The sequence below is a fragment of the Lonchura striata genome, chromosome 1 (genome assembly GCF_050655825.1).
Source record: "Lonchura striata isolate lonStrDom1 chromosome 1, ASM5065582v1, whole genome shotgun sequence".
NCBI classification, from domain to species: Eukaryota; Metazoa; Chordata; class Aves; order Passeriformes; family Estrildidae; genus Lonchura; species Lonchura striata.
In genome coordinates, this window is record NC_140703.1 from 114190647 (window position 1) to 114214851 (window position 24205).

A 24205-nucleotide genomic window follows, 5' to 3' on the forward strand; every position below is an offset into this window, starting at 1 on the left:
AGTGAAACTTCCTTACAGAATTTGAACTTCCTTGCTCTGATCTTTTCCTTGCCATCTCCAAATATTCTGGCTTTTTCTCGATTCTTCTTTTACTCTTGCACTCTGACTGTTTTGAGTGTGCAAATATTTGTGTTAGGTCTCTGAAACTCTTCCTTCTGTGGATATCAGAGGAAAAATCTCTGAGGAAAGGAGGGCAGGAGAGGCAGGGAAGAGAATTTTCTGCATGTGAATCAGGGAAGCCATTAGGAGGCTCTCTGCTCTAGGCTTTTGACTAAATCATATTCAACATCATGGTTTTAGATTAATTACAGCCGAACTTTTTCAGTTCCTTTGTTTCCTTCCGCAGCCTGCAAGAAAACTTTCCAAACAGGCATTAAAAACCTGACTTGTTTCTATTGTAATGGATGAGGAAATTTTCCAATATCTCAGCTTTTTCCCAACTCCACTGGGAGCAGATTTTGGCAGCATTAAAATATGGGGGAAAGGAATAGTGGTGAGTGTTTTGCATCAGGTGTCAGCAGTGTTGTGCTCTCAGTGAACAATGGGACATTAGACATGCACACCACTGGCCCAAAGGGCTTCTTAGGAAACAGTGTGAGAAGTCAGAACTAAGTCTTCATTTCTCCATATTTTCCATCCATTGTTTTAAATAATTATTTGGAGCTTCATTGAAAGAGCAAAATATGGGCAGTATAGAAAGAGAGAGGAAAAAGAGAGAGGAAGCATTTCCACACTTGTTGCTTACCAGCACTGATAAAATGAATGTTGGGCGCTTTGTTTTTATTTATTTATATGGTTACTTATTTACATTTATGTTTTTAAATGGTAGAGATGTCAACAGGGCTGCAGTGATCATGCCCTGGTGGGTTTCAAAAGCCTGAGGTATATAGGCCAGGCAAAGAGTCAGAACACTGAATTTTACAAGACCAAATTTTCAGTTGTTTAAGGAATCAGTGGATACAACCCCCTGGACAACTTCCTTCGGGGATAAAGGATTTGTGCAGAGCTGGCCACTCTTTAAGAACCTATTAATTCAAGCAAAGAGCACTCAGTTCTTCTTTTGGAGCAGCTGTCAGAGGTGTGCAAATTAAACACCTGGGGAGGCTGGTGTGACAGGAGTTTCAGACTGAGTCACCACATCGCTGCAATAAATTGGACTGGGAATGTTGAATGCTCTTTTGGTTGCCTTTGATGAAAAGGATGAAACTAAAGTGTGTTTGCCCTTTGTAAAGATAAAGAAAGAGACCCTTAGGAGTTACAGGAATATAGTTGGTAGTAACTGCAGTCAGGTGGGGTTTGGATGAGGTCCTGTGTCATGTTTTCAGTGATTTCTGAATATTATACTGATACTGGAGCAGTTCAGAAGCTGCCACATCCATCAAGTGCAGGTCTTTAATACCTGTGACCAAATCACACAGGAAAACATAACAGTACAGAAGTCAACAATGAGTTACAAGGCTGCTTTTATTAAGATATCAAAATTCCTATAAACAGACTCAGTCACAAATAACAGTTTCTGCTGAGCATGCAAGGTATCAAATACAAGCTACTGGTTCACATTTCATCCTGAGGAGTAGTGCTTAGCTTTTGAAAATGGCATAGCTCCACCAAAATCAACAGGCAGATCTCCAATTCTATCATCTCCAAGAAGTTCAGCATTATAACTACTAAAAACTAGAAAAAATATTTATAGTAAAATAGCTGATCCTGTCACTCAGTGCAGAAGGCAAACACATTTCACATTTGACAGCAAATTGAGCAAAAGTTAAGAGACTCCTGCATAACAAGAACTAATGGTTAGGTTGTTGTCCCAAGAAGTTGTGGACTCTCCATCCCTGGAAATGTCCAAGGCCAGGCTGAGCACCCTGGGATAGTGGAAGGTGTCCCTGCCCATGGGCAGGCACTTGGAGCTACATGGTCTTTAAGGTCTCTTCCAACCCAAAATTCTATGATTTCATGCTCATCAGACCAAGACTGCAAAGAGAATTTATAGTTTCACCACTTAAAACTAAACGGATTTTTTTTTTTTTTTTAGATCAGGATCTGGTGACTTATTTCCATAAGGAAAAGACAAGTCAAAGTGTCTTATTCCTTACAGAGTGACTTGAATCTGAAGTAGAATGCAAATGATTACTCTGAAATTTATTGATATATTTTAAAGGTATATATAAAAACTCTAAAATCAATCAATACAACCTTTTGCAAAATATGGAAGACTTTTACCCAGTAATCTTACTACTTAATGGAAATTGGAGGATAGAAAAGCCACTTTCCTATGCTATTCCGTACCCAAAAATCAGCACCTCAGTGCTATGACTACTTAGAAACATTCATGACTTCAAGCTAAGGACCATTTTCCACTAAGAGTTATTTATAATGGTGTCCATTGAGCTTAAGGAGGAATTTATTTATAAATTACTAAATTAGATGTGCCCTAGGCACAGCAGATTATCCCTGTGCAGGAGGAGTGACTGCAGCAAACAGAACCAAGGGCTGGTGGGACAAGTTATTGACACCTCTGCACCTCCCATATTCCAACACGCTCACTGAGGTGGAGATTGGGGGCAGCAGAGAAGGGCAGCCCAGGAAAGAGCCCTGCAGGGGATGCTGACTGCATAAAGAGATTTTGGCTCCAGTTTATCCAGCTGAGCAGGCTGTTGTTGTGCCCAATGGGCCGTGTAAAGGGAGCCTGTGCTGCTGCACCGATGGTCTTGCAGCCAGGCAAAATTCAGGTCCAATTTATAACTCTTCATTTGCAATTGGAGAGCTTTCAGGTGGGCAGCAGTGTGTGGCTTGGCTGCACAGTCATTAGGGTCTAATTAAGCAGAATACACAGGTGCCAGTTGATTTATCTGGAAAAACATGGGCTGCCAGCAACAAAAATAGTTTCTTTTTTTTTTCCTTTCTTTCCTTTCCATTGAAACTTTCTCATTTACAGATTTAATCAAATTCAAAATCTCATGCTGAAGAACACCCTGAGCAGGTTAAGCCCCAGATCCACAGTGGCTTTTCCTTACTTGGTGGCAAGTCCAAGGCTTGTTCACCAGCTTCTGTATACTTAAGGCATTGCACAATTAGCTCTTCAAAGCTTCAACCTCACCCTGAGTAAACAGCAAATTACAAACCAAAAAAGAGATCTCTCTGAGGGTTTGCTGATTTACTTCCTTGAATATCAATGGAAACATTCAGCTTTTCAATATTAATGGCACAGGGATGCTAAGATGAGCACATAATGATATGTTCACAATGAGAAAACCAGATCTTGAAACTCAAAGAGAGAGCCAGATGTCTTTTTCTTCCCTTCTATTTTATCAATGGAAAACCTGACAAAATTCACTTCAACCTGGAGCTGTTGTCACAAAGAATTCTTAGGATACCAGGGAAGAACCAGACTGCCAAGGAAAAAAAAAGAGGTGGAGGGGAGAGAGGGGGTATAGAAGCTTTTTATATATTACTTTAATTTGAAAGAGTCAGTGTTGTGTAGAGCAAGGAAAGCCAAATGTTGAGTGAAGACAAAGTTCAGTTCTCCATGTGATGAGATATGATCCCACTAGAAAAAAAAATATAAACCAAATCAATCAGGATTGAGACAGGTAATCAATTCCCTTCCAAAGACATTAAATACATAGGAAAGAAGAGCTGAGTAGTGCCAGCTCCAATATGGAGCCATCAACTGAAGCTCCATCGTGATGTAGAAATGTTACAAGTCTGACAATATCCTTTATGCTCCAGCATCTTTGCTCAACTCCAGATTTCCCATTACTATGAGGTATTACTCAGGAGAGCAGAATGGTGAATCCAAGAATGATGAATGGAGAGACTCAGAGATTTCACGTGTAGGTTTTAAGTCTGAAACAGAGTAAAATTTAACAGGGTAGAAAATCCATCTGGATTTAGGTGAAGTGTATTGTGTAGTGGCTTGCTAGCACGAGTAGAATATGCTGTTTAGTCTGTTAACTTTGCTGTGCTTATAAAACTGTCCCAGCCAAGGAGAAAAGAATGTAATCTCCAAGGTGAAGTGATAAGAAGAGCCCCTTGAACTCTGAAACCAAGAGAAGAAGTCTGCAAGAATGGACATAGGGATTAGAAATTCTCTGTACAAAGGGCCAACTGTAAATTGTAACTCAAAATCAACATAATGAATATGCATGAACCTATTGTAAGATTCAATGTATATGTAAATTAGTGCGGGATAATAAAAAGGATCGGGGAATTCCCAAGGGGTTCGAATGCCCTTTGAAGAGGATCCCTGTGGCAGGGGAAATCCCAGTGTGCGCCCAGCACTGAAAAAAAATAAAATTACCGTTTCCCTACAAAACTTTATTGGAATTGTGGGGTTTTGATTTTTCATCCGCGTGTCAAGTCAATGAAGCTTGATATGCCCTTTTTGCTGGGTTATGGCTCTGTGGTGGGATTTGTATCCCCCAACCAATTGTGGCATTGTAGATGGAACTTCAGCTGCTGGAGTTGCACCAAGGAGTCCCAGGTACCTTCCCTTGGGGGTTCTGACACAGGCAGCCCTTGGGAAGCCACCAGAGCATCACCCTCACCTGCAGCCATCTCCTAGGAGCTGCCCAGAGATGGGTTAGAGGGTGGCCTTGGGATGAAAGCCATGGAAGCACAGCTAAATGTGACCACTCCAGACTTACAAGCAGGAAGCTGGGGTAGCTTCCCTGCCCTTTGCCTGGGGTGTATGTTAAACACTTGTGTGCTCAGTGAATTGCAATGAATGATCTGCAAATCCCATGGGGACGTGTCCAGTGCATTTCCTGAGGCCATGGCATTGTCCTGAGGGAGGCCTGCAGCAGGGAAGGGTCACTGACTGACTCTGGCAATAATGGCAAATAAACCCGTTTCCAGGAACAGAATTCCATCCACAGCAAACATCCTGGAGCTGTGAAGTGGTGTCAGGTGTTGTTTCTCTGCCTGCCAGCTTTCTCACTTCTCTCTCCTCCTCTTAAAGACACAAGCATGCAAATGATGCTGAGCTGCTAGAACAGACTAATTCTGCACAAACATGCTGAATCCTGTGGTATCCTGAAAAAGTGTTAAATTCCCAAGACCATGTGGCAGTGGTTGAGTTTCCTCAGAGTTGGGTTTTCAGACTCTCTGCAGGCACATGTAAGCACTGCTTATGCATCTCAATATTTCAAGCTCTTTATGTTTAACATCCCACTGCTTTCTCAAAAAATATCAAAAAAATAATAATTAACCCAAGCTTTTGCAGAAAGGGGTAACTTCTGAGGAAAACTTATAAAGTGAGTAGAAAAATTTCCCTCCTTCATTACACTAGTCACTGATTTAAACCCAAAAATTTGAAAACAGGGAAGAACAGTAGGAATTTCTTTCTTACTTATATAGCCTTTACCCACAGAAAAAAGGACAGCAAGTTCAAATATTCTCATATAAAAGATGGTTGTCTACAAATATTTCACAATTTCAAGAAAAGATAAACAGCTGAAAAATGCAACTGATCATAACTGAGTACTTACATGTGGTAACCTGTGAATCACTAATCATAGAACACTTGGTAGCTGAAGTTGTCAGACTTGATCCTGAGGTTGTATCTTCCTGTCTTTCTCTGGTACTGGAAGATGAGAAGGGTCACAACTCCCAGCACAAAACCAAACACAGCAAGGGCTATGAGGATGATGTATCCAATTCCCATTCCAGCCAGCTTATCTCTCTTAGAATCAGATGCTAAAAAAAAAAAAAAAAAAATATCAAGAAGTGAAAGAAAAAACTTAAAATTCCTAAATCTTTTGCTGGGAGAGAAACAAGTTTTGCAGATTAATTAGCCAACATGCCAGTACAGAACTGTGCTACAGAAGTGTATCAGCCTTCTGGGGAGGGTGATTCTCATGGAAAGGGTGTGAGGACAGACCATGTTCTCTTTTTACATATCAGTAAAAAGTGTAGAGTCCCTGCAGACATCAGCATGATTTTCAGCTAAAGTAAGAATTAAAGAATTAGTACTGGTGACTTTTAGAAATGCTGCCTTACTTTCAGAAGTACTTAAGAGGTAGAGCATTCCCCTATCTTAATCCTGCCTCCATTCCTCTGTAATTATAAAAATGACTTGATTTGCTTTTATCATGTGTGTAACTGTTCTTCAAACCCAGAGTATCTGGGGAAGGATTCTCTGTGCACAGGACCTGCTGCAGACCTGTGCTCTGCTGGAAGAGCACCCAGACTCAGAGGGGAAGGAAAGAATGACCCAAATGCCCCAGTGTGGGCAAGAGTCAAGTCCCACATTACCAAGTGCCTCCCAAGGCACCACAGATTACAGATAGAAAGTGTTCTCCTGGTTCCCTTTGAGCCACTTCCACAGATTTGTCCAAACGTGCAAGCAGAAACCCATCTCCCTTTATTCTTATGCCTCTCTTCATGTTTGTACAAAATCTTATAATTCCTTCTTGCAAAGGCTCAGTGCACCTACAAAAACATGCATTTGTTTGCTTACGTTTTCAGGACAGCACTTGTTTTGCACTTGTGTGGTACCTGAGGTACACAGAAGATAATTATCACTGCACACATGCATGCAGACAATTAGAGACAAAATTTTTGGCCAAAGGGCACTGCAGGCAGCCACAGAGTTCAGTAAGAACAGTTCAAGCTACAGACACCCAGGGCATCATTCTAAGACAGGCCAAAGCAGTGCTGTGTAATATATTTAGTCTCATTTTTGAATTTTGGCATGAAATAAAGGATTAAAATAGAATATGCACAGTGGAAATGGCAGCCTGTAGCCAGATACAGAGCAGGCCCTCCTGGGGACATGGAACAGTGGATTTTGCCATAGCATGTGACCAGGTGTTGGCAGAGCAGGTAAAGGTTTTCATGTTTCACTGCAGCATTTACACCTGCTATTACACGACATCATTATTCATGTTATCCCCTTCAACACAGCAATGTAGATCACTTAAATTGTGGGCTGATTTCCAAACTAGAAATAAGAGACAGCATGCAAAAGTGCCACCTTTGCCTAGAAATTAATTTAGCACAACCCAGAGAAAGCTCCCCTCACCAGAGGCCCTTTAGGGAAATGACTATTTTTCAAAATTAGAAATTAATCAGGATCTCCAGCAAAAATGGGAGGAAGAGCTACTTGTTGTAAGAGCTAAACAAAGAAAGCTGCATTTTTTGCTTTATATTCTTTATAATTTTTTTAAAGAACTAATTCAGAAATGAGCACTGAGGTACTATTTGAACAGATCATGTAAAGGAAAAAAAAATATATTCTTCTGAGTCAGAGTCAGTTCCTAGGTCCAAAAAGAACATTATGAACTGTCTGTTTATGGCAGCCACGAGTTAAGACTCTGATATTGGTGAGCCAAACCATTCTCAATGAGTGTTTTATGTTAAGAAGTTATAAATGTAAGTTGGAGGGGGCCAAATGACTGAAAACATGAGAGACCAGGGGTGCCCTTGAAAGCATCATTCAGGCTAAATGCAGAAAAAGCAGGTGCACAGCAAATCAGACCTTGCTTGTCCCTTGCTGGTGTTTGCCCTCAATTAACCTGTACTGCACCAAATTAACCAAGGGTGCTGTGCATCAGCTGTGCTGTGCCACTTCCCCTCACCCTGGTAATGAAGTCAGTACCAGGGAGCCAAAGGAAATACAACAATAAAATCTCTTATGTCCTCTGATTTGGGACTTCAGAGCCCAAAATAATTGCAGGCTAACAGCAGTGTAAACACTTGGAAAACCGATTGCAATCTTAAAAATCGACTCTGCTTTCACACATTACAATTGAAATAATTGTTTGATTTTGTGGTTGCTGCACTTGCTACCCTGTGCAAGCAGCCACACAAAAGCACTTTATCTTCCTTTCTACATTCCCTTGACAACCTGAGAGTCCCTGCTCCGAGGAGGGCACATGCTTCTCCACGCTGCCATGTGGCTCCAGCAGGAATACCTGCTCCCAAGGAATATAGAGGGGCACAAAAACTCTGTGTGTCACAGGCCTGAAGAGGTTCCTTTGACAGCACAAAATAATCCTGGCATGATAGTCTGTTCTCAACTCACCAGCTGATTTACACAGGGGTCCCCAGGATGTTCTGTGCAGGGCGATGGTGTCTCCAGCCTTCAGCAGTCGAGCCCTTGCATGGCATCTCTGCAAAGATCAGTTCAAACTCCAACAAATCATGTGGGTTACTAATTCAAAATACAAAGCCTTCTGATGAGCTTGTGAAAGCCCAGTGCTACTCTCACCATCGAGCTTTTGTTGTTTAATGTTATGCTCTGTTAAACTGAAATTAGCACCAAAAGGAAGTCCAAAAGAAATGGTATCAGGGAAAAATCAGTATAAAATTTGTAATTAGTCACACTGGAACACACTGCTGTGAACAGACATTTCACGCAGACAACCTTTTCATTAACTTTCTGTTTATTTTAGAGAAACCTTATGGGAGAATAAATTTATCACTAATGCCAAGGTTTTGAAAGCACTTTTGTTTGGATGTTTCTACTGCCCGTGGCAGGCACAGCAGATACTGCAACCAGCACCAACAAAAGCAGCAGCAGCTTTCAGACCCTGCTGAGCCATGTGTCATCCTGAAGCTACCCACAACTTCAGTGACAAGAGTACCACTAACCTGGGAACTGCAAGCCTGAAATCCCTGTCCTCTGGGATGCTGGGGATCAGTTGCTTTAGCTCTGTGTGAGCAGCCCTTGCACAGACATTTTCTGTGCACTTCCTTATTTTTTTTTTTTGTTTGCTGCCTTTTTGTTTTATTCCCAGCCCAAAGGTCTCTGATGGGAACCAAAACATACTGGCATTATTCAAAGGGTACTGTGGCTCTCCTGGAAGGGCACAGAAAAACCCAGAGAAATGGCAGCATCATACCATGACCAGCAAAATCAGCAGGGTGTCTTACCACCTTGTTTACACCAGAATGTCCCATCAGTGTTACCAGTTTGGTTCCACTGGAAAACCTCTATAGTCCACTGCCAGCAAAAGTGTCTTCAGCTGGGTCAGCCCCCAGAAAAATACCCATGAGGTTATTTATGACTTTGGTCTGCTCTCAAGTAGCTTTCCCAGGCAGGTGGATCCATTAGAGAACACATTTATGTAGTTGCTCCCTGGCGGCAATGAATTTTTGGTTCCACATGGCCATGGAGCAGCCACATTCCACCAAACACCTGCATGGTGGTGGCACATCACCCCTCTTCCCATTCAAAGTAATTTTTCTCACTCATTTCTTTCTACTTTTCTCCTCAGTCAGTCCATTTTTTTCATCTCTTTACTTTAGAGCACCTTACTCTCTTCCACAGAGAAAACAAGGAGTAAATAGACTGAGTGAGAAGAAAGAACACAAAATGTTGAGTGTGTGGGTGAAGAGTTGAGCTAAACCTGCCCTGAAGCAAGTCACCATTCCCCAGAGTAACAGAGGGTCAGATCCCAGACCCAGGGCACTTTCCCAGGCATCTTACATTATTTACAAATAAATATCCTCTGTTCTTGCTCATCTTCCTTGATATTTGCACCTTCTGCAGCTCCTCCCCGCTTCTCTGTAAAAGCCATTGCTCACCCTGTGTAGATGTGCCTGGTGCTTGTCTTCCCCACATCACAATATAGCCTCAATTAAAGATATTGAAATCACTGACTTCTCACAGGGGTAAATTTTGCATAGGAGAAAGAACAATGCATCCTATATACATTTTATATTCATAATCAGCTGCAAAAACCGGTTCCCGTCCCTACTTTTTTTTTTTTTTTTTTTTTTTTTTTTTTTTTTTTTTAATCTGGAGGAAACCTTATACTTTGAGAAAGGAAACAAGCATCTTCTGGTAGCCTTTTAAAATCCTTTAGGAAGAGATCATTTACTTTATAATGGGTTTAAACTGTTTTATTTAGAGCTAGAGGAAAATGTTAAACAATAGGGGAACACCAAATTGCTAATGAAAACATCCTTGATAGAAAAAGAGACAGGAAGGTTGGCAGAGGAAGAGGAGAATTCCCAAGTGTCTGCTGGTAAGAAAAAAAGCCATCAGTTAAACATATTTTTTCTTATTTCTATGGTAGCAACACATTTTTAGATAAAGCTGTGTACCACTTACTTGCAAGTAAAAAGAAATAATGCAATGCTTTGTAGCACAGACAATTAAAAACTGCAGTTCTTATCAGAACAAAGCTTGGATTATTGCTTTAAAAAGCAATCAGGCTTTAAAAAGCTATAATAAACTCTATTGAAGTCACTGCCCTAGAAACTTAATGACACTGAGCTTCCTTTTCCTGGCACCTAAACACTCAGCTGAAGAAGTAAATCTGTAGGGGATAAGAAAAAAAGAAAAAAAACCCAGAAAAACATATAAATTTATTCAAACATTCTTCTGACACTGCTAATCTGGGAGTTCCTATTTTGTGACACATCCATCTGAGCTGACACTTTTCTAACCAGTCTAATTTCATCACCTTTTAGTCATCCTTAAAATGAGTGGAAGGTCCAGCTCTCAGGTTCCCCAGCTCTGTGCAAACTCCGTGCCTTTTTCTAAGAGGATGAGCAACAGGAGGAAAAGCTGATACTTCTATACGGTTGTAGTGTTTCCCCACTCCTCTCTGCTTTCAACAGAGAATAAAGGAAACCTCAAAAGTAATTTTAAACCTTGTTTGGAAACATTACTCCTTCTATCCCATTGCAGGACTCCATATGGCACTGAGGGAGGGAAATAGTACATCAGAGAAAAACACTTACAGTCCTGCAGGTGCTTCCTGGTGACTCCATACAAATACGAATTCTGCAGTGTAAGTAAACCACAGAGTTGTTGACAAAGGAAAAAATTTTCATCTTAAACTGAGCTTTGCTCGAATTCCCATTTTCCAGCAGTGTGGTGTAAGTATTTGGGATGGGACAGCTGAAAAGGGAGACAAAAACCACACAGAGCAGCTAAGGCTAGAGAAGGCAGGTTTTGGTTATAGCACAGAACTTGGGTTTAAGGTTTTCCTTCCTTTAGGAAGTCACAGCCAGACCCTTCATGAAGCAGCTCTGGCAGTGCAGTGGTGATAAAGGGCTGTTTGCTGCTTTATTCTCACAGTAACCAAGTGGAACAGGAGCTGTGAGAAGTGGTTGGAGAGCTGGAGAAGGAGGAAAAGGGTAACAGAAAGAAGGATTTAAACTTGGCCTCACCAAACACAGATTTAAGAAACCATCAAACTTAAAGGATTTTGTTATTGAGCAAAATTATTATCCTGTATTTTAAGGTGAGCCTAAGAAATATGACATTGGTGTGAGATCAGGGATCCAGACAGGAACAAACCTCCTCTTTTACCAGAGGCTGCTCTAATATCACACGTGAGGAATTAAATAACCTATTTCTTTGTGGACAAGAGACATATAAGCTCTTGATAAAGCTGAAACCACAGAGAAACCTCAGAACGATAGAGCAGGAGATAAAGCACCCACTTCTCTAATGCTCTTTCACTACTGACTGCCAAAATCACCTTCAAGTGATTTCTTCAGGTTAAAAGCACAATTCCCTCTCAAAACTGTGAGGAAGACAACCAAACCCAAAAAATTTTCACATGGCCCTTTGAAATCCCTTTTCATATCTACCTTTCTTGTTCTAAGAAGGTGTAACCAGGCCAGATAGAAAGGGACCATGCATGTGAATGATGAGAAAAGTAATTTTAAAAAAGTCATTTAAAATACAACACATTATTAGTCAGTACCACTGTAACACCTAAGGTATGGCTCATGGTATTTGCAAATGGCATTGCTGTACCTGTTGCTGATAAAAACAAATGACAGGGGATCCATTGAATTATTGGTTGGAGTGGCCCAGCAGTCAGTGAGAACCACCTTGAGCTGGCTGTCTGCCCTCTGCATCCCCACTTCGATCAGCACATCCTCACTGGCAGAGACGCTGAAGTTTTTGGGGACAGGGGAGTTTCCAATAAACAACTGCATTTCTGTTCTGAAGTATCCAGATCCATGCAAATCCTCAAAGATGGTGTAAAGTCTGGAAAAACAATTATCCTTCTTTAAACACCACACATTTGACTGTAAGTTTCTGCAAGTTTTAAATCAGTGCCTGTATCCCCACATATTTAGACAGTGAAGGGTTATCTGCAGTCCAGGATGGCAGGACACTGTTCAAAAGGAAGGGTGAAAAAGCATGGAGTTTTCATCTGGGAAGGTAGAGAGAATAGAAACACAAGTGGGAAAATCCAAAGGGTGGGCTTAACATTTCATGGAGCAGAAGGGGAATAAGACTATGAGCTCTCTGAAAGCTCAAAAGAAGGACAGTAAAATCTTAGTGCTGAAGAGAAGAGAAAAAAAAAAAAAAAAAAAAAAGAGAGAGAAGGAAAATGTGAAGAGAAAGGCCTGAGAAAATTATAGAGCTCAAAGAAGAAAAGTGACCTGATAAAGACTTTGCTGGGGAATAGGAAGGAAGAAAGGAAAATACAATCTCTGGACAGGGCTAGGAAACAGAAACTGGATTTGGTGCCAATAGTTTAAGCAGGATGATAGGCAGGAGAGGAGGTGCACCTGTATGAAGGGAGGACACTCCTGATGAGAAAAAGGCTTGTGCTGTCACATTTTCTGTCAGCACAGCCCTGATTTTCTGTGAAGTGTGGCTCTGATTCCATCTTATTTGAAGGTGAAGTCTTCCACAACAAAAAAAGTACTTGTATGATGTATTGTTTGGTTTTTCAAGTTGACCAAATAAGGATTTGTGGGGGGTTAAAAACTGCCATTCTCAGAAGCCACATAGCAATCTGCAGGCCCACATCAGGTGGGAAGATACATGACTGATATGTCCCAAAAGCAGGAAAATGCTGTTTTGCTATAAGGGATTGCCCAGGAAGGCAATGAGGAGACAGGAATTCTGACTCCTGAACCAGCAGATCCCAAAGGTTTATTTCCACCTGTGGTTTAGCCAGGTGAAGGTCAGGCTTGTTAGATCTACTGGTACATTAGTTGAAGTAGGAGAGAAGCACACAGCAGGGATCTCCTTGATGCCTTGGACTGGCTACCTAGAACAGAGGCTGGACAGACTAAGAGAATAAAGTGGATATTTATTAAAGGCCTTTAACACCTTGGGCCACGTAGGAGCGTGACAGAGGCTACAGACAAGATGGAAGAGGGTCATGAGCTTTTAAGGCAGATACAAGATTGGTCTATTTGCATATCAGAGGTTAATTGTCCAGGTAATGAAGTCACATTCCCCTGGTTTGGTTTTCTTACTAACAATTCACTTTTGTTTACACTTTTCAGGCCTGAGGCTGTGATGATGACTTTGGTTCTCAGGCCTGGAAGGATTGTTTTGTCTGACCACACTGTGAGGAGAGCTTACAAACACTCTGTATGGAGTTCAGAGGTATACACTAATGCAGTACAGGATCTGAAAAATAGAAAAGCTAAAACTTAAGGCATCATTCAGAGCACAGGACTCCCAGCATGGCAGACTGCTCCCAGTACTGCCACTGGATACAGCTCCAGCCCCTGGGGTTTTCCCAGTGCAGCAGCACTCAGCCACACAGCAAAATTTCAAAGCAGAGAGAGCTGTTCCTCACCCTTCTGCAGTGTACCCAGAGGAAGTCAAGACATTGTTTTGAAACACACAGTGGATGGGACTGGCAACGTTCAAGTGGTGGATTATTCCCTGAGCAGAAACATCATTCCGAAGGGTGGTTCTCACCACAGTAGTAGTCATGTTCTGCAGCACAGAAAGGAGAAAATACATCAGTCTTTCCAGGGTTGTACCAGAGCTTTCCAGCTTCAGGTGCTTGGGTGTTCCCTGTTCTCCTGACAGCAAAAATCAAACAGATTAAACCTCCAAGATCTTTGTTGCTGTATAGGGAGGCAAAGAAAATACACCCATCTTCCTCCTATTCCTTTTTGTCACATCATAGAATCACAGAACAGCTTTGGCTGAAAGGGATCTGAAAAACCATTTAGCTCCAAACCACCTGCCATGGGCAAGGACACTTCCCACTAGACCAGGCTGCCCAGAGCCTCATCTAGCCTGGTCTTGAACACTTCCAGAGATGGGACAATGATCATTCCTCAGCAGTGGTGATTGCTCCATGAGGGAGCTTCTGTGTTTTGGTATGGTCTGACCATAGCTATTGGTTTGGGATCCAAAGAGAGCTGTCACACTTTGTCCCCAGTACTGGTAGCTATTGAAGTATTTCTCAGCATGAGATGATGAAATTACTTTTAAGAAAAGACAGCTGCAAAGAGAACCCAGAAGAGGCATGGGAAGTGACTCAGTTTGGACAGGCCCATGACTTTTGCTGCCTGACCTCAAAGATTCCCCTTCTCTCTGGTGCTTCCCATCACGCACTGAGGTAACTTTCCATCACAGAAGGGGATTTCTTTCTCCAACAAAAGCTCAGCAACTAACAGATTGCACGCCTAGCTAAGGATCTGCCACTGCCTCTCCCCTCCTGAAAGAGAAATAAAGTGCTCCAGAGCTTGCTGGCATGCCCTTGATCAGAGGACTTACGGTCTCAACTTGGGTGCCACAGTCGCTCCAGCCCGCCTGCAGCACAACGTGGGTGCCATTGCTGGTGCTCACGTTGCAGCCAGGCTCCCCCAGGAACAGGGAACTCTCTGGGATAGACTCCTGCTGCAAGAATCTCTTCTGGATGGCAAGGACAATCCTCTCACTCTCACAAAGCACACTCACAGCGTCTTTAATGGAAACCTCTTGGGTGGGTTTGACAAGGGGGGCTGGAGATGCTCGAGGAGGAACATCAGGAGTTGCCATGGGATCCGTGGTGAGAGGAGTCAGCACCATGCTGGAGAACGTGGTGTCCTCCAGAGCTTTGTGCTCAGCAGGAGAGAAGTCCAGTGAAGCAGGGGAGGAAACATGAGCTGAAGTTTGCAGAGATGCCACAGGTAAAATTGTGCTGTTCACAGGTTTCCTATCTGTCACTGTTGCCTTCTGGATGAAGGGAAGTGCTAAAGAATGCCAAAAAAAAGCTACTGTTGTAATTTACATGTTGAGATTTGTCTCATTAGACAAAAGCAAACTCTTAGGAGGAAACCCACAGTTACTGGCAGGAAACCAGCTTCTTTTGTTCTTTTAACCTGCTCTACTTACTCCAAAGCTGGGACTTTTTTTTAGAAAGGAGCCCGTGAGACACATAAAGTGCCCATCAGTAAAGCTGCAGTGCTTTTTTTCCTGGCAGCTGCAATAATTAATGTGCAACACATGTACATACAGCTTTTGGAACATCAGTGCTTGCACAATATTCCCCACTGGAAGTTGCTCAGCAAGTGCTTGTATGGTTTTTTTTTGCCTGGAGCTGTAGGAGACTGCCCAGTTCTGGCTGGGGACATAACCAGGAATTTGATAAAAAACCACAGGCCTCATTTGTGACTAGTTACTATTTAAAAGATGAGACCTTGAGTGCTTTGCAAAACTCATTTTGGGGGATGCGTGGGACAAACCTCATGTGGCAGTCCCATATTGCAGGTGTGCCCTGAGAGAGAGGAATAAATGTATCAGTGACAATCTGTAATGGTTCCAGGAAGGAAAAAGTGGGGGAAAAGGGAAGCACAGGTTCAGATCAATGTGTGTATCAAACACCCAACATCCAGCACAGGTCTGAGGTTACACCCTGAGTATTCACCCACCACTGACTGAGAGAGAATCAAGACAAATTCCATTTGTAGGGAAGCACAAACAATGTGTCTCATCACACAAAACTTCTCTTAAATCATTTTAGTGGCTAAAACAGAAAAATACCACCCATTTCCCAAGCAATATATAAAACCTGTACACATATATAAATCCTTATGGAACCGCCCAGCTTCCAGAAATGCCCCAAATGAAAAAGCCACTGATTTGCACAACAAAGGAAGGAAAATAAAAGTTGGAGCTCTTCCAGAGCTGGATTTCCCAATGCTTATCATCACATTAATATCTTAGTGAAAACTGAATATATGTTGGTATCAATTGACAAACCATAATGACTTTAGTAAAAAATGTTCCTCATCACTGTGGTTACAAAACCAAATATAAATTACTGAAGAAGCTTAGCAGAATTTAGGAAATTAAAGATCATACATCAGCTAACAAACAACCTGAGGAAAGAGGGAAGCCAGATGAATCAGCTCATAAAAAAATGTAGTTTGTAATATCAGCATTTTCTCCCTGCTGCCATACAGAGGTGAAGCCACATATCAAGTATTTTTTGTTACTTTCTCTGTTACCTCTTCTGTCCCCTCTACTACTGCTAATGAAAATCAATAAGAATCTTGACAATCCTGTCTAATTTTTGTGGCAAATATGAGAAACAGAACTGTTAAAAGAACCTTACAGCATTAAATATTAATACAGTACATTCCCAGTCCTAAAGTGATCCACTGCCCAAGGGGATGTTTCTGACCCCAGGGGCCTCCTCAGTTTTTCCCCCATTTCCCAATTCTGAGAAGATGCTGAGTAAATGCCCAGCATGAGTGAAGCAGAAGGCTTGTGGGACTGGTCCAGATTGCAGTCTAGTTGCTGTCTTAATATTTACCTGGCCAAAATTTTCATTTTTGAGAGGAAAAAACATGCTTTTACTTCTCTTTCTCTTTCCAAAGTCTAAACACTGGAGCCAATCAGACCATAGGTGGGACTCAGAAAGCAGCACCAGTCATCTGCTCTATGGGGACCTGTCCCTGAAACAAACCCTTTGTTTTAGCCCAGGTTTGAGGGAGGCAGGCACTCTGCAAAGCACTACCACAAGATAGGTGTGATCCTACTAATTACCAGGATATGTAACTTTCCAGATCCACAACTGTGAGTGTAACAGGCAAAAAAAATATTATAGGGCAGAGAATAAATATGTTTCTGAAGTAATTTTGAATGACATTCTAATTGACTGCTTATAACAACCTTCTTTGGATAAATGGATTGTGTCAGGGATACAGTATTTTATTTTTTTTTTTTTTCAGAAGTGACTTGTGAAAGAGGATTCAGCTGCTCTTAGTCAGGAGATTAATGGTTTTTGTTACTTCAATTACATATAAAAGAAAAGAAGTTGTACAATCAGCCATCATGTTGGGCTTGGCAAAGTGTGGGCTTTCACCTGAGCTCTAGACACAGAGGTGTGTGAGGAAAAAACTCTCCTAGTGAAGAAGGACTCACATATTAATTTATTTATTGGGATTTCTATTTAAATTGGAAAATTATTAGGGAAAAGCAAAGCATAATGTGTTTTTAAATTATTTTAAACAGTGCTAGTTATGGCTGTGTTCAAGGACTTATTTCCATTGGTAGCTTATAAACCCCTCAATCTATGATCTCTAACATCTCCTTACCTTTTTCTCTGTAAAACTGATTCTAGATATTGTCAAAAAGACCAGTTGGTTTTGTCCTTTTGGATCAGTGGTACCTCACTTCCTATGTCATCTGTGGGTGTTCTCTGAAAAACTTACTGGGTGGATAAGCAGAAGCAATATAAGGAGAGAAAAATGCTTTTCATCCATGTGTTTTACAGATATTTTCACCTCAGAAGACACAGCTTAATAATATCTTTTATCATCTGTCTGGTTCTGAAAAACTACTGGGACACAAGCTGCTCCTCACCCTGTATGGAGAGGCTGCTCCTGTTGATGGTGAAGTAGGAGCTGTTTCCCAAAGCCTCACAAAAAGTGGTGATGACATGGTGGACATCCACTTCTTCTGCAAGCAGCAAATTGAAACTTACCACTGTGCTCCCATTAGTAACACCCGTTACCAGCACTTGAATCAGACCAGCATCCATCTGCTGGAGCACCTCAAGGGGCAGAGATTTCTGCACCTGGAATAAAAACAAAATGCATGTGGGGATGGGCAGATGGAGCAATTACGTTTCAGGCTGTGTACACTGCTCAGAAATGAGTGTTGTGCTTCCTGCTCTGGAGGGAAGCAGCAGACAATTGACCTTTTGCTTTGTAACATTTTCAATCCAGAGCAGCTGAAGGATGTGGTGCACATTTAACCATGAATATTAAAGGAGCCAAGCGATTAAGACATCTCATCTGTCATTTGGCACAAGCCCTTGCCTCTGCTAACAGAAAGGGAGGGAGGAGACTGCAGGGAAGCTCCCATATGCTGCCTCTCAAAATGCCTCTGTGGATGGGAGCAACCCAAGGAATTCCAATCCAATCCAAGGAATTGCTGGTGGAAGTGGAGGTGCTCCTGACACTCACACTGCTCAGAGGGCTCTCTCAGCCCAGGAACATTACAACTTCGAGCAGGTGACCTTCAAGCTTTGTTTTACAGCTGATTTCTCACCAGAGCCAAGCAAATCTCACCTCTTTCTAAATGCCCAGACCAGGGTACTAAGGGGCCAGGTGGGGGCTACCACACTGTGGCCACCTCCAACTGCTTCTTCCTCTCCCTGATTTCTGCAGGGAATATCTGGAGCAGCAGGGCTGGATTTCAGCCATGAGCTTAAGGCACAGTTTATTTCAGTGTGTAATGCTTGGGGATGCCAGCAGTGATTCCCACCAGGAAGAGCCCAGGGAAGTGGCAAGCGTTGGGAGCCACCAGGAGAAGCCTTGTTTGCCTTGCACCCACGCTCAGAGCTGGTGCATTTAGTGCTGGATTCTCACAGCTTTTACACAGCCTTGTGCCCTGCCTGCTGTGCATTACCCAGCCCTGACTTGCTCACTGTCTGTTACCCAGCCCTGCAGATGGTCCCAGGGTTTGCAGGTGTCCTGCAGCCCTTTCCTGAGCCCTCAGAGCTGGTGTGCTTCTCGTGCTGGGTGCCAAGGCAACATGGCACAGAGCAAACCCCCCGTGTGCCCCTGGAAACAGCTGCCAGGTGCCTGCAAGTCCCACCCAGCAAACCTGAGAGTGCCCCACGGAGCACGCAGGCAGAGCTGGGGGGATGGAGACAGCTGGCTCCCCTCTAAAAGCCTGGGCAGAACATAAACTGTCCTTGTCAGACCCCAAATCTCCCATTTCACCAAGACAGGGCCTCTTGGGCTCCTTCTGCTCTCTCCTTCTGCTGTTTCACAAGCAGGTACTGAAAATTTGGAGGTCAGACTTAAGTTTTCAGCTTTCATAATTTTTGTCTGAACTTCTCAGTATTAAACACAGACACCAGTGACATCCTCTTAGCCCACCCTGATTTCATCCTCTTTCCCTATCTGAAAATTTTATTTATCAGTTCTTTTTCACAGAATCACAGAATCATTAAGGTTGGAAAATACCTCTAAGATAATCAAGTCCAACCTGTGACTAATCCCCACCTTGTCCCCAGCCCAGAGCACTGAGCACCATGTCCAGGTCTTCCTTGGACACCTGCAGGGATGGGCACTCCAAACCCTCCTGGGCAGCCCCTGCCAAGGCTGAGCACCATTTCCATGGGGAAATTCCTACTGGTGTCCAACCTGAACCTTTCCTGGAGCAGCTCGAGGCCAATTCCTCTTGTCCTGTCCCTGTTCTCTGGGAGCAGAGCCTGACCCCCACCTGGCTAAAGTGGTTTTATTTTTTTTTTGTTTTGTTTTGTTTTGTTTGTTTTGTTTCTGTCCTTATTTCTATTTTTCCTCCCAAAGCAGGACCCAGAGCTTGAATAGCATCAGGGCACATTCACAGTATTTGTATTTAGCCACTAGGTGACACTACAAAACCTTTTATCCAAGAGACTCCAGGATTTCCCAACAGGTACCACACCCTGGGTTATCAAAACAAAGCTTCATGAAGCAGGGCTAGAAATAAAAATTTAAAAAAAAAAAAAATTAGGGGGGGAGGGAAAAACTTTTTGGAAAGAAACAGTCAATATATAATACCCTTGAGTATGAGGAGTTTGTACAAGAGAAATTATCTTCTGGTCTGTCACTGTATCTGCAATTTCTGTAGCACACAAAGGAAACCTAAGCAGGGAATGCACTGACAGTCTGGAAACTGAGAATAAGTAAATAAAAGGTACAGTAATTTGAACAGAATATTGTTTGAGGGCTGTTTTTTTTTTTTTTCATTCAGAGAGGAAAAAAAACTTCTCCACTATGTGTGGTTTGGCTGCACCTTCAGAGAGAAGGTTCCAGAGCACACATCTGCCCAGCCACCATCACCAGCAGCTTCCAGAATGTGGAGGTGGATAAACTCAAATTAACAAAAGGGTGAAATTACACTGGAATAGTGAAAAATCCTGAATCCCTGTCTCTACACTCATTCCACATTCATATAACTTCAACTACAATAATTTTAGGTACATTCAGCTACACAAACACAGGCTGTGTGCCTTCCACATAAGGGGGTAAGGCATTATTATTTATTAGTTTCACACCTTTTGTCACTCAGCTAAGTTTAAAACACCCAAAATCAAAAGAAGCTTTCCCCTTGGGAATTTATTGCACCTCAGTGAATGCATTTTCAACTCAAACCTTTTGCTTTCCCAACATTTTGTTGAGGACAAACCATGATAGCCTTCTTGGGGTGTTGTAAAACACAAGCTGAACAAACCCCAGGACTTAAATACATTTTTGCCTTTAGCTATGTTTTTTTAAGTTGCATTACAAGAAAGGTGGTGGAACTGGCCTGGACTATGACAGTGCAGGTTGTCACATCAAGTTTTGCCTCCTTCTCATTATTTAGAGGATGATATTTCCATTTGCTGTGCTGCCAATTTAACCACATGGCACTTAAGTGCTGAGGCTTAAGAACATTATACACATTAGGATTTATAAACCCTCTGAATTGTAGATTATGACTCCAAAGAGGTTTAAAAAAATTCTCTGGCAAACTGTATTTAACTGGAACCTGAGACTGCTTTTAAAGCTCATAAAACTTTCCTCATTTACTTTAAAAGATCCATTTCTGGTCCTTATAACCTGAAAATAAAATATACAGATCTTTCTGGTCTCCTAAATTTTCTTTGGAGTCTAGAAATACAATATTTGTAATATTATTTACAGCAGCTATGCAATAGCCCATTTACAGTGGCTCAGAGGTGGAAGGAATCAACACTAACATATCTCTCCAGCTGATCCACAAAATCAGAGTGCTGGAAAAAGGATTTCCTTATAATCCCAAATGATCATTTTCTGCCTGAAAATTTGAGACCCAAGTAAAACTGACACAAAATTTCATTTTGTTCCTTTATGTAACCATTTTATATTTTTTCCTAAATATATTAGTATCCATGATTTTCTGGGCTAAGCTATCTGACTGAAGTAAATACATTTATTTCCATTCATATGTCCCTTGCAATACTGTGATGTTCTGAAACTGCCTCAGGCAGATCGTAGTGCTGAATGAGAGAGGTCAGTAGAGAATTACTCCCTTTTCACTTTGCTAATCACATCACTCTCGTTTTGTCACAGTTTTTCTGATGTGACAGCTTGGGGCCAAAACAGCTCTAGGAAAGCTGCGCTCTGCTAACAAACCCAGAAAGGTGCAAGCCAGTTGTGGCCAGTGGGAAACTGGTTTGATGTCCAAGAAGGATAAATGGGTCACCCTCTTCCCTCCCTGCAGTGGTCTGTGACCCCAGGCTGTGCCTTTGTGCCAGCTGTGTTCCAGTGGCACATGGTGACTCTGTCCTCAGTAAGTCTTGGGAGGCCTCTGCAGGATTTGAAAATCCATTAAATTGCCAGTGATGGATTTATCACCTCACTTACGAAAGCCTCTGAAAACACAGACAGTGCAGGGGAGCTGAGGGAAGCAATAAAGCAGCCCAGCATAACCAGTGGATTTCCAGGCATGGGTGTGTTGGAGGGAGCACCAGAAGGAACAAATTTCTGATAAATTCACTGCAATATTAGATACTGTCAAAGGCAACACCCCAGAATGCTGAGAGGGTTAAAGGCACAGGAGATATCATGTTGTGCTTTGATATCTTGCACTCTAATTAGAAGTGAGGGCAGAGGTGACTTTTGAAGAAATCACTCCCTTTCCAGATATGGGGCTACAAAATCCAGGATGATTACAAGAACTGACAAAGGATAATAATAATCATACAGCTAATTAGGATAGTGCTGTTCAGGGCAAGGGTATCAGAGCACTTTGCTAGTTCTATTACCTTTCCACCACACCCCAGAGGAGATCAATAATTCAGTATAACCAGGTATGAGAAGGACAGAACATGGAGGTGCCAGAGAATCCCAAAATCCTGATCTTCCTCTAAAACACAGCTGCATACTTACCCTGCAGCCTCAGGCAGTCAGGGGAAGCCAAACCTTACAGGTGTGTCAATGGGCACACATGAGTTAAACAGGCTTTGGTGGGGAAAAACCATACACAGGGTTTTATTGAGACAGGTAACAGGTCACATCCTTCTTTACCACTTACTTCATCAACAAAGAGCTGTGCAAAGGTTTGATTTTCCTCACTGCTGTTATTGCTAAATCCTGGAGAGTATTCCATGTTTGTTATCCGAACTGTGCCACTGAGTTTCTGGAAGGCTGCAAGGTAAGAGAAAAAGACAATTTCTATCCCATGTGCTCTATGGGCTGCAGTCCATGGACAGGTGTGTCACAGTGTCCAGCATCCCTGGCCACATGCATTCACTCATAGCAGAGGCAGGCCAGTCCTCTGAAATGTAGCCCAACCCCCAAAAGTCTAAAAAGAAATCCTCCAGCATCTTAGTGTGCTCTGTCCGAGCTCCAAAAGCTCTCAAGAAAGGCAGTGACCTCCTGGAGGTCTCACATCTGCCAGCTCTGCCCTGGATGCTCGGGGATGTCTGGAATGTTGCTCTATCAGGCACTGGATTTGCTGTCCCAGGCTCAGCTGGCTGTCCCACCAGTCCCTCCAAAGGGAAACCATTGCAGCACCAAATCCTCCCTGCAGCCTCAGCGGAAGGCCGGGCTGCTGCCTGAGCTTACATATCTACACTTTGGACAGCTGTGCTGGGATGAGATGAATCCCAGCAGGGTGTACCCTTCCCTCCTAGTTCACATCTGCTGAATGACATCAAGGCAGACTCAAACATTTGTGTTTATTTCCTGATTTCTCAGTGTTTCCCAGTGTCTCTGGGTTTGGCGTTGTCACTACAGACACTGAAGTGATCAGAGAGCAGAGAAAGGGCTTCTCAAGGCATGGTTTGTGCCCCTGGCATCCATTTAGTGATGACTGCAATCATCCAAAGCTGTGACCATTGCCAGCAAATTGCCTTCACTCTGCCCCCAGCTCTTAACAAATCATCACTCCTGGCACAGCAAAACCTGATGTTTCAATGGTTTATACAAATACAGGATTTTCTTCACTAAAAACCTCAAGAACTTTATCATCTGGCTATGAATTCAGTTAAAAATTCCAAATCAAGTCACCAGTCTTTACTTTCTGGTGCAGCAACCTGCTCTCCTCCCTGCACACACCTGACTGCACCTCCACAGGGTATCAGGCACCAGGTTCCAGCTCTGAGACTGTCTGACTCCTATACTCAGTTTTAATCTGCCTTTTTAGCTGCTTTCTTTGAAGCAGAAGGAACTCCAAAACTCTGCAAAAACTCCGTGGACCACTTTACACCCAAGTTCTACTCATATTGGGAAAATAATCATTTGGACTAGGATAGGTGCTGAAGGAAAATAAATAGTAATCAGGTAAAGCTTTATAGGGGAGGGAAGAAATGCCTGCTTGAAGCAGGCCACTGGAGGAGGGTTCCTTTATCCCAGCTTAATTCTGATCCCAAAGGAATCCTTACCACCAACAGTCAGATCAAAGGATTTGGGCTTGCTTTTTGACATGGCTTGTCCTATCATGTGAACACAGGCATTCATGGGATAAAACACATTCAGTTTTAGAGGGGAAAATATTCTGAAAAATTCTCAAATAATAGTATTTAAAAGACCAGACTATGAAGAGTTGTCTGAGGCTGAGCCTTCAGGTCAGAGATGAGGCCACAAGGATGAGCTGCATATGAAACTTCACCAAAGATGGGCTTTTGCCCTCTGAATTTCCTGCACCAGGCTAGTGAGATGCTACTCTGGTGGTTCTTTTTCTTATTTCTTAGGCATAATCCCTTCACAAGCTTCTTTTCCAGCAAAAGCATTTGGTTGAATATTTGATTTCTCAGGAATATAAAACAAGTTTTTATAAACTGAACTCCTTTTGTGTAGAATTCTTCAGGGTTTTTTTCCAGCTGGGAACAGCCTTTATGTGGCTTTTTGCCAGTTAAAATTACCTAATTTTATGCTTAATTTTTTTTCATTAGAAAAACCCCAAGCACCATTTTTAGGAGGAGAGAAGACAGTAGCTGAGCAGGGTATTGACACAGCTGCCCAGGGCAGGGCAGGATGACAGGAGGGGACACCTGGTGAGCAGTGTTGGGGGGACAAG

General features: G+C 42.5%; 1 protein-coding gene across 1 annotated transcript in view; it reads right to left on the reverse strand.

The window, feature by feature from the left end:
- Positions 1–2867: 2867 nt before the first annotated feature.
- UMODL1 (uromodulin like 1) overlaps positions 2868–24205 on the reverse strand; it is a 74261-nt gene continuing 52923 nt past the window's right edge. Inside the window, exons 13-21 of the mRNA XM_085588521.1 lie at positions 22220–22332; positions 17531–17744; positions 14456–14913; positions 13521–13663; positions 11726–11962; positions 10699–10858; positions 8030–8117; positions 5493–5700; positions 2868–3550 (exon numbers count right to left, since the gene is read on the reverse strand). Of these exons, the coding sequence (XP_085444647.1) occupies positions 5513–5700; positions 8030–8117; positions 10699–10858; positions 11726–11962; positions 13521–13663; positions 14456–14913; positions 17531–17744; positions 22220–22332 (1601 nt within the window). The 3' untranslated portion in view covers positions 2868–3550; positions 5493–5512. The remainder of the gene's footprint in view (positions 3551–5492; positions 5701–8029; positions 8118–10698; positions 10859–11725; positions 11963–13520; positions 13664–14455; positions 14914–17530; positions 17745–22219; positions 22333–24205) is intronic.